This window comes from Dama dama, chromosome 25 (genome assembly GCF_033118175.1).
Source record: "Dama dama isolate Ldn47 chromosome 25, ASM3311817v1, whole genome shotgun sequence".
NCBI lineage: Eukaryota > Metazoa > Chordata > Mammalia > Artiodactyla > Cervidae > Dama > Dama dama.
This window is the reverse complement of record NC_083705.1, coordinates 13,063,769-13,076,508: the sequence shown is the minus strand read 5'-3', so window position 1 is coordinate 13,076,508 and position 12,740 is coordinate 13,063,769. Positions and strand designations below refer to the sequence as shown.

The following is a 12,740-nucleotide window of genomic DNA, read 5'->3' as shown; positions in this document are numbered from 1 at the left end:
TGAAAAAACCACCACAAAGAGATGAAGCCGCTCAGTCCTAAGCAAACGTGACCAGAAACGTGTCTGGCGGCCCCTGGGGGGCGCTGTCGATCCGCACTGGGGGGTCGCCTCACTAAACGCCGAACGCCTGCAATCCACAATCGCACCTTGCGACCCCCACCCTCAATTCAGATCCCTGACCCGCCTTCCTAGGCTCGCAACCACGTAAGGATCTCAGGACTAGGATTGACATTTTTCTGCTTGGCGTTTGGTTGGACGGCATTTTACTTGTTAAATGTACATTTTAAAGTAGCAGGAAAGCCTGGGGAACAGGACTGTGTTTCCCGGAACACCTCCACCCTAACCTACCCCGGTTGTTCTCGGCTGGACAAACTCAGTTCTTCTCCGACCCTCATTTCAGTCTTCTCTCGGTCCCCTCATCCCCGGCAGTGCGATACTGGGCAAGTATAATAAATCGCTTCTCCTCGGGAACCCGTGTTTCCTCGCCTGCTGGGTACGAGGAAATGAGAAAAGGGGGCGCAAATGTATGCAGTAACAAAGGAAACCCCTTTCGACTCGGGTCGGCGGAGGAGCGGACGCCGGGAAGCAGCGCGGTGGAGGGGGAGGAGGGGAGGCGGGGGCCGGTGGCACGCAGCCTGGTCTCCCAGGCACTCGCACACGGGAGTCAGCCCTCGGCTGGCAGAGCGTCCACCCTCTCCCTTCCCCGCTGGGCCCGGAGAGCGGCGCGGACCAGATCCCCAGGGACGCGCCAGGCGCAGGCCGGACGGCCGGGCGGGGGCCAGAGCCCGAGCCCGAGCTTAGCCAGCGGACCCCACTCGGAGGCCGCTGACGTCTTCGCCTTTGGCTGCTCCGGCGCCAAACCGGGCAGGGCGGTGACGTCACCATACCAGTCACGTGAGCGTCATTCAAACAAACAATCCCCTCCCCCACAGCGCGCGCCCGCGCGCGCGCGCGCGCCCCGCCCCGCCCCGCCCCGCCTGCTTGCGCAGAGCCACAATATAAACGCTCTCCACCGGGTCTGACTCGCTGCGAAAGACTTCGGGGCTCGGGGCGAAGCTCGAGTGTAAGGGCCGTCGGGAGAGCAACAAGGAAGCCGAGGCGGTCGAGAGTCCCACCCAACGACCCCTCGCTCGGTCCAAAGGCAGTTTGGGTTTGGCGCAAAGAAAACCGGGGTCGGGCTTTTCCTCGAAAGCCGTCGCCCTGCTGTTCGCTTCCCGGGACAAAGAACACAGGACGACTTGCACGCTGGGGGCGCTGGGGCCGGCCATGGTCATGGAAGTGGTCTCCCTGGACGCCGGAGGCCTCCGGACGCTGCTGAGGGAGCGCGCGGCGCAGTGCCTGCTGTTGGACTGTCGCTCCTTCTTCGCTTTCAACGCCGGCCACATCGCCGGCTCGGTCAACGTGCGCTTCAGCACCATCGTGCGTCGGCGGGCCAAGGGTGCCATGGGTCTGGAGCACATCGTGCCCAACGCCGAGCTGCGCGGCCGCCTGCTGGCCGGCGCCTACCACGCCGTGGTGCTGCTGGACGAGCGCAGCGCCGCGCTGGACTGCGCCAAGCGCGACGGCACCCTGGCCCTGGCCGCCGGAGCGCTCTGCCGCGAGGCGCGCGGCGCGCAAATCTTTTTGCTCAAAGGTACGCCTTCGGGGACGCTCGGGGGCGGGCCGCACGCCCTCCGCCGCCTAGTTTGGGGACCTCTGGTTCTCAGCTCCGGGCGGGGGCTGCTCCACCTGGAGCGCTTGGACGCCTGAGTCGTATTGTGGGAACTTGTTGGCTTTGTTTGGCTCTAGGAACAAAGACTCGCCTGGGCCTCTCCGGGCTAAACTTCCAGCCCTGGTGGATGGGGAAGTTGTATGAAGGTACCCTGTCTCGGCGGTACTAATGGAAAAAAAAAATGTGTTTCTTTGTGTTCCCAGGAGGATATGAAGCTTTCTCCGCTTCCTACCCGGAGCTGTGCAGCAAACAGTCGACCCCCATGGGGCTCAGCCTTCCCCTGAGTACTAGTGTCCCTGACAGCGCCGAATCGGGGTGCAGTTCTTGCAGCACCCCACTCTACGATCAGGTTAGTAGGGGGCTGTGCCGGAGGGGAGAAGGAACAGCTGGCAAAGGTGGCAGAGCTGCGCTAGTGAAAATATAGGAAGTGACATGCAGCTTTATAACAGGGGACACAGGGGGATTTTATTTATCCCATAGTTAAATGGTATGATGGAGCCGAGCCTCTAATTGTTGGCACTACAGAAATTAGCTTGTTGGCCCTGCCTAGGCAAATGGGTTTCGTCCCCTATTTATTTACACTGTTAACAGTGCTGTGAGGTTCACCCAGTATTGAAATTAGCTTGTCCAGTATTGAAACGTTTTGTGGATGTGGGCACCACCATTGACGTTGAACAAAGCTTGACCAGCGTTGGATGTTTCTGGATTTCAGGGTGGCCCAGTGGAGATCCTGCCTTTTCTGTACCTGGGCAGCGCCTATCATGCTTCCCGCAAGGACATGCTGGATGCCTTGGGCATCACTGCCTTGATCAACGTCTCTGCGAACTGTCCCAACCATTTCGAGGGTCACTACCAGTACAAGAGCATCCCCGTGGAGGACAACCACAAGGCGGACATCAGCTCCTGGTTCAATGAGGCAATTGACTTCATAGGTAAATGGAACAGATGCCTGGGTCTTTGCCACACTCCTTCTGTTTTAGCGACTGAGACAACTCTATGGCAAGAACTTGAGCGACATAGTTTTAAGCTTTCCTCTAGACATGAAAATCAGTCTGGCACGGGCAGCGTCCCAGCAAAGTACGGGTTTGATGTCCCACTTTATAAATTAGCAGACTGAATCTCAGAAGGTTGAATTGACCTGTCCAATATCAATCTGCTTAGTGGCGATGCCTTGCTTGGGTTTAAATCCCTGGCTGTTTAAATCCACTGTGCCCACATTGCCTTCACGAACAGTATATCTGTGATGACATGAGGTGATATTGACCGTCCTGGACAGGACACATGTGACATTTCTTAGACACCTGGGGTTGGTTGGGGTCATTCTCCTGGGCTTTCAAATAACCAGCTGCCCTTTGTTTTCCAGACTCCATCAAGAATGCTGGTGGAAGGGTGTTTGTGCACTGCCAGGCGGGCATTTCCCGATCGGCCACCATCTGCCTCGCTTACCTCATGAGGACTAATCGAGTCAAGCTAGATGAGGCCTTTGAGTTTGTGAAGCAGAGGAGAAGCATCATCTCCCCCAACTTCAGCTTCATGGGCCAGCTGCTGCAGTTTGAGTCCCAGGTCCTGGCCCCCCACTGCTCGGCAGAGGCGGGGAGCCCCGCCATGGCTGTGCTTGACTGCAGCGCCTCCACCACCACCGTCTTCAACTTCCCGGTCTCCATTCCGGTCCACCCCACGAACAGTGCATTGAACTACCTTCAGAGCCCCATCACGACCTCTCCCAGCTGCTGAAAAGCCACGGGAGGTGATCTTCACTACCCACCGGGATTCCAGGCTCCTTCTGGAAAGTGGAAATGCAATAACTCCAGGGAAGGGGGCTCGTGAGGGCTGGTCCTTATTTATTTAATTTCACCCAAGTTCCACTGGGTTCCTGAGCAGTTGTAATGATGACTTCGCGCCAAGATGTTTGCTGAACTCAGCACATTTCGGGACCAACATACAGTGGGTACATCAAGTCCCTCAGACAGAAAGGGGCAGAAGAGAGAGGACTCAAGTGTGAGAGCCAATTTCTTTTTGCTTGTCCCTGTTTTCTGAAGACACTTTTCATGCTTGACATACCTACCAGTATTATCATTCCCGACAACACATATACATATGAGAATATACCTTGTTTTATTTATTTTTGTGTAGGCGGTCCACCTTCACAAATGTCAGTGTCTACTCCTAGAAGAACCAAATACCTCAATTTTTGTGTTTGAGTACTGTAATATCCTGTAAATATATCCTAAGCAGGTTTGTTTTCAGCACTGATGGAAAGCACCAGTGTTGGTTTTGTTTTGTTTTTTAAGTTGCCAACAGTTGTATGTTTGCTGATTATTTATGACCTGAAATAATATATATCTTCTTCTAAGAAGACATTTTGTTACGTAAGGATGACTTTTTTATACAACAGAATAAATTATGGCATTTCTATTGAAATCTCGATGCTTTATTTCTTGGTCAGTCCCTCTGATTGCTTTCCCATCACTGAAATAGGGGAAAACAATTTCCTTCAGAATGTGTTTTGGCATCTGATCCCATACTCCTTGGTGGCCCTCAGTCCCACAAGATGCCTGGGTTGCCAGGGTGGTAGAGAAATGTGATCAATTATTTTTAAAAAGTACTAGAACTAAGCTCTTGGTATTGAATTCAAGTGTCTGCCTATGTTTTTCCCAACATGTCACACAGGGAACCCAAGTGTACCCAGAGCCAAAGCTAGGAATAAGTGGCCATTTGCTTGGTTGCTTTTTTCATTTAATACCTTCCTCCAGGATAATCCTAAAAATCCTCCCTCCTCTGATCTCTACTAAAGAGGTAAAGAGTTTCCCAGTACATTTGCCACAAGTGTATTTCTACTATGTGCAGGGTGGGCTGTGCTTACCCCAGAACAACTCGGCAAATGATAGAGACCCAGCATAGCTAAGTAACACGAGTGGGGGAATTGGGCCCCATTTCTGTTTTGTTTCCTAATTTTATGGCCTTTTTATTTTATCACTTGCTTCTCACGCGCTCTTTTTCTTTTGAAAAGACCTTGATTAATTGTGAAAGGAATACCAAGCACAATAAGCCAATACAATGCAGACAAGTCACCTGAAGCCCCACCCCAGCCTGACCCGTTCCTAGGCATCTCCGCACCTGTACCCAGCATTTCTGGTGGCTGCCTCCTTCAGGTCACTTGCTGCCCTGATTTCATAATTTTGTTGAAGAAGATAGACAATTAAATCTGGCTTGCTCTAGTGCAATATTCTGGATTTTCACTGTCTTGCCAAACAGCCTGAAACAGAGAAGGTGTAATTGACTACCAACCCATAGCCCAGTCTTTAATGTTGAATTAAACAACAGGTAAGCTTCTGGATTGCTGGCCCCTTAGCGTCTGCATTCCTTTGTTTCTGGATAAAGTACTGTAGGAAGCCAGAAAGCAAACAGCTTACTTTAGTTTTCCAGGGGTGCCCAGAATAGTGGTCTTGGTCCAGCCCCATTGTTCAAGGCCTTGACGCAGAATCAGTGTCCTTGACCTTTCTCCACTGGTTCACCATGTACCACTTGACTCCCAGGGCCTGAAAGATTCCTGTGTTCCCTGTTCTGAGAACTTACCCTGGGCCGGCAAGTTCATTTCCTCGGCTGGGCTTCCGATTACAACTGTGTTCACGCCTTTCAAAACAAACCATATCCAGTTTTGTTTTGTTTTTTTATCAAACCCTAGAAATTTACTGTTGCAAATATCTCCCTTCATGGAAACATACCAGCGACTTCAAGTCCATGGCAGATGCCACGGCTGGCATCGCTGTGGGCTTGAGCCATCACTTTCTGCTTGGCAGGCACCGGCTGAACCAGAATTAATCTCCAGTATGCTCCACACAGTGGAAAAATACAGTGGCTGCCTAAGGGAGCCGTCAGTGAAAACAATTCACTCCCTTATCCCAGTGCAAGCTACTTAACCTCCCTCCAGTCAGGAGAGCCAGCGTTGTAATAAGCCCGCCTCCCTGTATGTTCAGTCCCTGGTCTTCAGGCCCTCCAGAAAATGTCACTTTGGGCCTGAGACTGCTTTTATTAGGAACGATCAAAGTGACGTGAAGTGAAGTCTCTCAGTTCATGTCTGACTCGGCGACCCCAAGGACTGTAGCCCACCAGGCTCCTCTGTCCATGGGATTTTCCAGGCAAGAATACTGGATTGTGTTGCCATTTCCTTCTCCAGGAGGTCTTCCCAACCCAGGGATTGAATCCGGGTCTCCTGCATTGTAGGCAGATGCTTTACGATCTGAGCCACCAGGGAAGTCAAGATAAAAATTACCTAAGATGAGAAGAAAGATGCTTAAGCTATTAAAATGTTTCTCAGCTGGGAGACTGACATGGGGACAACTCAATCATTTAATACTGATAATGTAATAACAGCTTTTAGAACTGGTGCCCTGTGCCAGCCACTGTACTAACTGCTTTCCATAGGATTGAATTTAACCTTTAAAGCAAAATCCACTTTACAGAGGCGAAAACAGAGGCTCAGAGAGGTGAAGTGACAGCCCTGTGATGGTAGCTCAAGGTCATAGAGCAAGTAAACGGCCTTGCAGAAATGGGAACGTGGGTGTGTAAAAAGACTAGGGAAGGAAGCTCCAGTTCAGTCCAAAACACAGCTCATGGGAGTGAGGGAAAGATGAGCTTTATAGCCAACCAGGCGTCACCATGGTTTTACCCCATGATACTGAGGTGGAAAAACCATTTATCCCTTTGGGCCTCACTTTCCTCATTTGTAAAATGAAGATAATAAAACCTATTGGACTTCACCTGGGAGGGAGAGATAGGCTCTTGAATGTAGAAGTGCCTGGCAGGTTGTGGGCCCTGGAAAAAACGTCAGATTCCTTTCCCCTCTCCTGATGACCACTAGCGGTTCTTGGGGCCCAGTTTTCCCACCCAGAAAATGACCAGTTTGCACTGGATCTAATGGGTAAGCTTCCTTCCAGCCCTCTAATTCTAGGACGTAGAATATGCATGAGTGCATACTTTATGCTTTCCTGTGGTTTCCAGGCATCCATTATTCCATTAGGAGACTACCAACCCCAGATGCTTCCACCGCATCCTCTCCTTTCTTCGGAATTTTGCAAATCGCAGCTAATTTGCTTTTAGACTTGCAGCCTCCGGCCTCCATTTCCCTCCCTCCCTCCCCTGGCTCCTGGCAGATGACATCATGGTGTGTATACCTTTAAGATTATATAAATCTGTGATCACACAGTAGCCTCCATCCCCATGGAAACGCGGAGGAGTTTCCCTTTTGTGAGGAAAGCTGTCATGTCACTTCCTGCTGCTGACAAATCAGTTTAGGAGATTAAAATAAAGGGGTGGGGGATGGGGTGGCGGGAGGTGGCCTCTGAGAACTGCTGGCTCGGTGGTTTCTGGTTGCCATACACAGAGGCAAACAAAGCCGAGGCCGCGTGGGGTGGCCCCGCCCAGCGCCAGCCCCGCTCAGGTTTCCCACACCTCGCCGGGTGGATCCAGGTCACCCGGGGCTGTTTTTCTCCGCAGGTTGCATTCTGAGGAGCAGGTGGGAGGGCTGCCCACTTCTGGGGACTTTCCTGGGGCTGTGCAGGGCGAACTAGTTGGAGAAGAGCCTCGGGGTCCAGCTGAGCCTCTGCTCCCCTTTATGGGCTCAGGAGGTGTCTTCATCTTCCAAACAAAGGGTGGGTAAGCACCACAGCGGACACAGCCGTGCCCGTCAGGGGAAATACGTAGAATCACCTTCTTTTTGACTGTGGCTTTTTAGGTTAAGCAGTAGTCCATTCGTTCCTTTGTTCGTTCATGCATTTTTTTATTCATTCATTCAACAAATATTTATTGACTCTCTACAGGCCCAGGGATGCTTTGGTGCTAAAGTTCCTGCTCTCAGGTAGCTAACAATGGTGGTGTTGGGGTGTATAAATAAATAAGACATAAGGATGAAGGCTCTGAAGGTCAGATATTAAGAGGGGATCCTTTATATTTTGCTGATCAGGGAGGCCTCTCTGATGGGGTGACTGGTGAACCTAAGACCTGAGTGATACAACCTATTTGAGAGGTAAGCTAGGAAGAGGATTCCAAGCCAGGAGGGCAGTAAAGACCTGAGGTTTGAGAGGGATTTTTGTGGACAGTAGATAAAGCACTTGACTTGGAGTCAGCTAGACCTAAGTTCAAGACCTGCTTCTGCCACTTGTTAGTTTTGTGACGTACTTACTGTGGGGGAGTTACCAAACTCTTTAAGCCTCAGTTTCCCCATCTGTAATATGGCCAATAACCTCTGACCTTCAAAGGCTTTTTAAGGCTTAAATGAAAGGTGGTCACATCTGGGCTCATCGGAGAGGCTTAGGCAAGGCTCACTGGGCTCTGGTGACAGCTAGTTCCCGTTCTGGCCCCATTCTGTCCCTTGCCCAGCAGCAGCCTTCCCCAAGGAAATGGCAGCCCACTGCAGTATTCGTGCCTGGAGAATCCCATGGACAGAGGAGCCTGGAGAGCTACAGTCTATAGGGTCGTAAAGAATCGGACATGACTTAGTGACTAAACAACAACAACCCTTCCCTAGAGTGTCCTGGTGCAGGAAAATAGGGAGAAGTGAGTTGTCTTGCCCCATGTCTGGGCCCCAGGACTTATTCTAAGGGTTAGGGAGCAGCAGGTACTTATACATGTCTTTTGAATAATGGAGTGAGAGACCATCCCCTAGAAAGTGCTCAGTAGATGTTTGATAATATCCCCCAAGTCTGAGACTTTGTTTCATATGCCAAAACAACTAATAGCTGTATGATCTTGGATTACTTCTCCACTCAAAGTCTGAGTTTTCATATCTTTAAAAAGGGAGTCATGAAAGTATTTGCTTTACGTGGTAGTTGTTAATATTAAATGAAATAATGTATATAAAATATTTTGCACAGTACTCAACACACAATAAACAATAAGTGCTACCCATTTTAACCGTAACTATTATCAACACTACCACCCCCACCTCCATCATCAAACATGAAAAATTTTAAAAAGGAAACGAATTTTAATCTTTAGCCTGGAACTCTCTCCTAACTGCAGACTCCAACAACCTCCTTGACATATCCATTTCCTTGTCAAGGAGACTTCCAAATTTGGCAGTTCCAAAAACAAACCTTTGATTTACCCCAAACCAGCGCCGTCCACGCTCTGCCCATCTTGGTCACTGGCAACTTCATTCTTCCATGAGCTCAGGTCAAAAACTTTGGAGACAGCCTTGACTCCTCTCATTTTCTCATAGCATGTGTTTGATTCATCAGCAAATTAAGAAATAGGTCCATTTTTAAGCCCAAACAATTTTCAAAGTAGACCCGCTTCTCACCACTTCCAAAACCAGATCTCTGGTCCAGGCGCCCTCAGAAGTTGCCTGCATTACCACGGCAGCCCCCATGGCTGTTCTCCCCATTTCTGCGCTGCTCCTGTCTGCCACCAGAGGCTGAAGCTATCCTCCTAGGGTTGCCTGTACACAGGACACGTCTTCAATGACAAACTCAGTTTTTGCTTCCCTACACATTTTAAAAAATTTACTTTCGTTATTGAAAAATGTTTTCATGGGGCAAAGAGCTCTAATTTCAGTCTTATTTCTTTAACCATTTTGAAGGCATATTCCATCATGTTTTGAATTTTGTTGTCTTTTGGGAAGTCAGCTTACTAACTTAGTGTTGTCCCTCTGAGGGTAACTGGTCTTTTTTTCTCTCATTGCTTCAGATTTCTCTCTCTCTCTCTCTCTGTTTACAAGCAGTTTTTGTTACAATGTCTCTGTAGTTTTCTTCCTATTTACCTTGCTTATGATTTGTAGTTTTTTTCAAATCTGTGGCTTGTTGTCTTTCATTAGCCTTGGATGGTTGTGTTATCCTCCACTTTGATACTTTCACATGTAAAACATAGCTATTTTAACATCTGTGGCTAATAACTATATGGATTCTCTTGTGTTGCCTATTGTTTCTTTTGTATTTGTAAAATCCTGTTTTATTCCAGCATATGCCTGGTTATTTTTGATTGTCAGGCTCTGTGTATGAAAAATTTTAGAGATTATTTAAGTCAGTGTTACTTTCTTTTCAAGAGAGTTTACTTTGTTGTAGGTGGCTTGGAGGCCTAGGAATCTGAGAATACCTTAACCCAACCAGAGAGAGATGGCTTGAGAGGACCTGAAACTGGGCTTTAGACCCTGGGAGGACTGAAGTCTTCTTCTAAAGCTGTATTCTTTAGTAGTTTCAGGGCTTCCCTGCTGGCTCAAACAGTACAGAATTGGCTTGCAATGCAGGAGACCCAGGTTCAATCCCTGGGTCAGGAAGATCCCCTGGAGGAGGGCATGGCAACCCACTCCAATGTTCTTGCCTGGAGAATTCCACGGACCATGGAGTCTGGTGGGCTACAGTCCATGGGGTGGAAAAGAGTCAGACATGACTGAGTGATTAACAGTTTCTTAGTAGTTTCAACTAAAAGTTTGGGGAAGTTCCAAGCCCCCTGAGCCCATATTACTTTTTGGGGTAATATACAAGAAAGCCTAGGAGTATACCAGATTCCTTCCTGGTATGCCCTCAACTTTAATATTTGTCCCATTATACCCATGAGTCTTTTAAAATCTCTGCTCACATTGTTAGCCTTTCAGCCTTCCATTTCAGAATCGGCAGGTAACCCTTTGGGGAAAAGAGGCACCCAAACCCTATTCTCATCCCTCAGGGTTTGCCTGTTGATCCCACAATTCCTTACTGCCCTTTTAGTGCTTGAATGTCTTCAATCTGAAAAACTTAAAAATATTTTATCCAACTTTCCTAGTCCTCAGCAGTAGAGTGGTTCTGAATGATGTGGTCTGTCATACTGGAAAGGAGTTAAGACTTTTAAAACCCCTCCATGGCACCTATCTCCTTCATAATAAAAGGCCAAGTCTTTACAAAGGCTACAAGATTTGACGTGACTTGTCTGGCTGATACATCTCTGACCACATCTTCTGCTCCTCTTCCCTTTCAATTATCTCTTCAAGACAAGGTGGCCTCATTGATCTTCCTCGCATACAAGAAGTTCACTCTTGCTTCAGGGACCCATTCTCTTCCTTCCACCAAACAGACCTCCCTTGAGATCCCTGCAAGGCTGGCTCCCTCATTTCCTTCAGCTCACCTCTTTAATGGGCCATTTCCTGACCTCTGCTCCTTTTAAACTAGCAACCACCCTGCCCCACGGCCACCCCATGTACCTTTTTCTGTTTTGTTTCTCCATGCAGCACTTATTACCACCTAACACTGACTTCTTTGTGTATGTTCTATCTCCCTGCTAGAATGGAAAGCCTTGAGGGCAAGGATCTTGTCTGTCTTGTTCACTGTGGGGTCTTCTGCCATTACAACAGAGCCTGGCATGTAGTGGGCACTCAGTCAATACATGTGATGAATAAATGAAAGAACTTGGATGGCTCCAGACAACCCCTCTCCTTTCTGGGTGGGTCTTGGGCTCAAGCTAGGGGGAAGTGGTTCTTTTCTGCTCAACCGACTTCTTTCCCTTCCACATGAGGCAATTTCCCTTGGAGAATTTCCAGTAACACAACAGTGGTGTGCAACTGAAAAGCCTTATAAAAGCACTTGGTAATCAGGAAATAACATGAGGGTCCTGGCTCACCCCGGGGCTTCGTTCTCAGGATCGGGGCTGAGACTCTGGCAGGACAGCAGTGGGGAGAGCTGCTCAGGGATTCCATCCTGAGCCCCAGCCTCCCACACTTTCCCCACATTTCCTCCCTCCCATCCAAAGGAGAATTCCCCATGGTGGGTGCCTCTAATGCGGAGATGGGGCAGTGGGTGATTCATGGGGAAGTCTGTAGCACGGCCTGGGGGTTATGACTCACAGCTTCTCATCTAATAAGAGGATTAGATCTCCATACTGAGTCTTCTGGAAATGTCCCTTGTCAAGGTCTCAAGTGACTATTGGGGGTTCTCCCCCACAGAGCTCTCAGCAGCACCTTCCCGGCACACCTCCGTCTGTCCGGCTGTCTGTCTGTTGCTCAATAAGTGCATATGGAAGGAGCGAAGGCAGGGAGGCCGGCAGGGAGCGGAGGGGAGGAGGGGAGGCAGGGGAGAGGACATCCGACTCTCACCAGATCTCACGGAGGGCAGGATCGCGCCTTTCTCATTTCTCCATCCCAACATGAGGCTGGGCTTATAGTCGGGGAAAGCAGTGGTTGGGGAAATGAAGGCATGTTGGGGGATCTTGAGGGACCTCACTCTAGGATATTGCCAGCCTGATAAGAGTCCCATGCAGTGGCAGGTGGGGCATGTCAGTACCACTCAAACTTGGGTTTGGTATTTATGGCGGTAACACTGGAAAGTCTAAGGCAGATGGTCCTGGTTGAGACAGGTGCCTTAGCCCACAATCCAGGCATAAAGGCTAGAGTTCTGGCTGGTGCCAGGCCTCCCACTGGACACACAGGAATGCAGAGGACACGGTCCCTGACCTTGGCTTCTCCCAGCAAGTGGCAGAGACTGATGGTCTGACCCAGGATTTTAGTGTAATGGTCTGAGAGCTGGTGGTGAGGTGTGGAAAGGACAAGAAGGTGGGGAGGGGCAGGGAGGAGAGGGTGGAGGGCAGAAGAAGAAGAAAAGGCTTTCTGCAGGGGATGACCCTCGAGCCCTAGAAGTCTGGGGACATGGCACAGAAAGGTGTGGTTTGAAGCCAATTTATTGTTGTTTAATAGATTTTATAGAAGGAAGAAGGACCTAGGACTTGTCGCAGGCCGAAACTGCTCGTTCAAGAAGTGAATTCCCAGGAGCTGTCACAAGAGTCCCCACACCTGTCCTGTTCTTGCACAAAACGAACCAGAGCCCTGTGTCCCACACAGTGGGCATCTCAAATTGTGGGCACCGCGGGGCCCTGAGTGAGGCCAAGGGCATGGCCCTCAGGGAAGGAAGACTGAAAGTCTCTAACTGGGACCCCAGCCCCAGCTTCCTCTCCGTATTCTCATTGAATTCGTTAGGCTCTTCTCATTATGGACCTAAAAACTGCGGAGAGTACAGTATTTCATGAAGATGAGATAATAGGATTATGACTCCCTTGCCCTCATGGCCCA

The 12,740-nt window shown here is 49.6% G+C and overlaps 1 protein-coding gene across 1 annotated transcript; it reads left to right on the top strand.

The window, feature by feature from the left end:
* Nucleotides 1-1,002: 1,002 nt before the first annotated feature.
* On the top strand, nt 1,003-4,132 carry DUSP1 (dual specificity phosphatase 1). Its single transcript, XM_061129482.1, has 4 exons — nt 1,003-1,633; nt 1,915-2,060; nt 2,424-2,643; nt 3,075-4,132. Exons 1-4 carry the CDS (start codon nt 1,267-1,269, stop codon nt 3,443-3,445), a joined length of 1,104 nt encoding a protein of 367 aa, XP_060985465.1. The 5' UTR covers nt 1,003-1,266; the 3' UTR covers nt 3,446-4,132.
* The last annotated feature ends 8,608 nt before the right edge of the window (nt 4,133-12,740 follow it).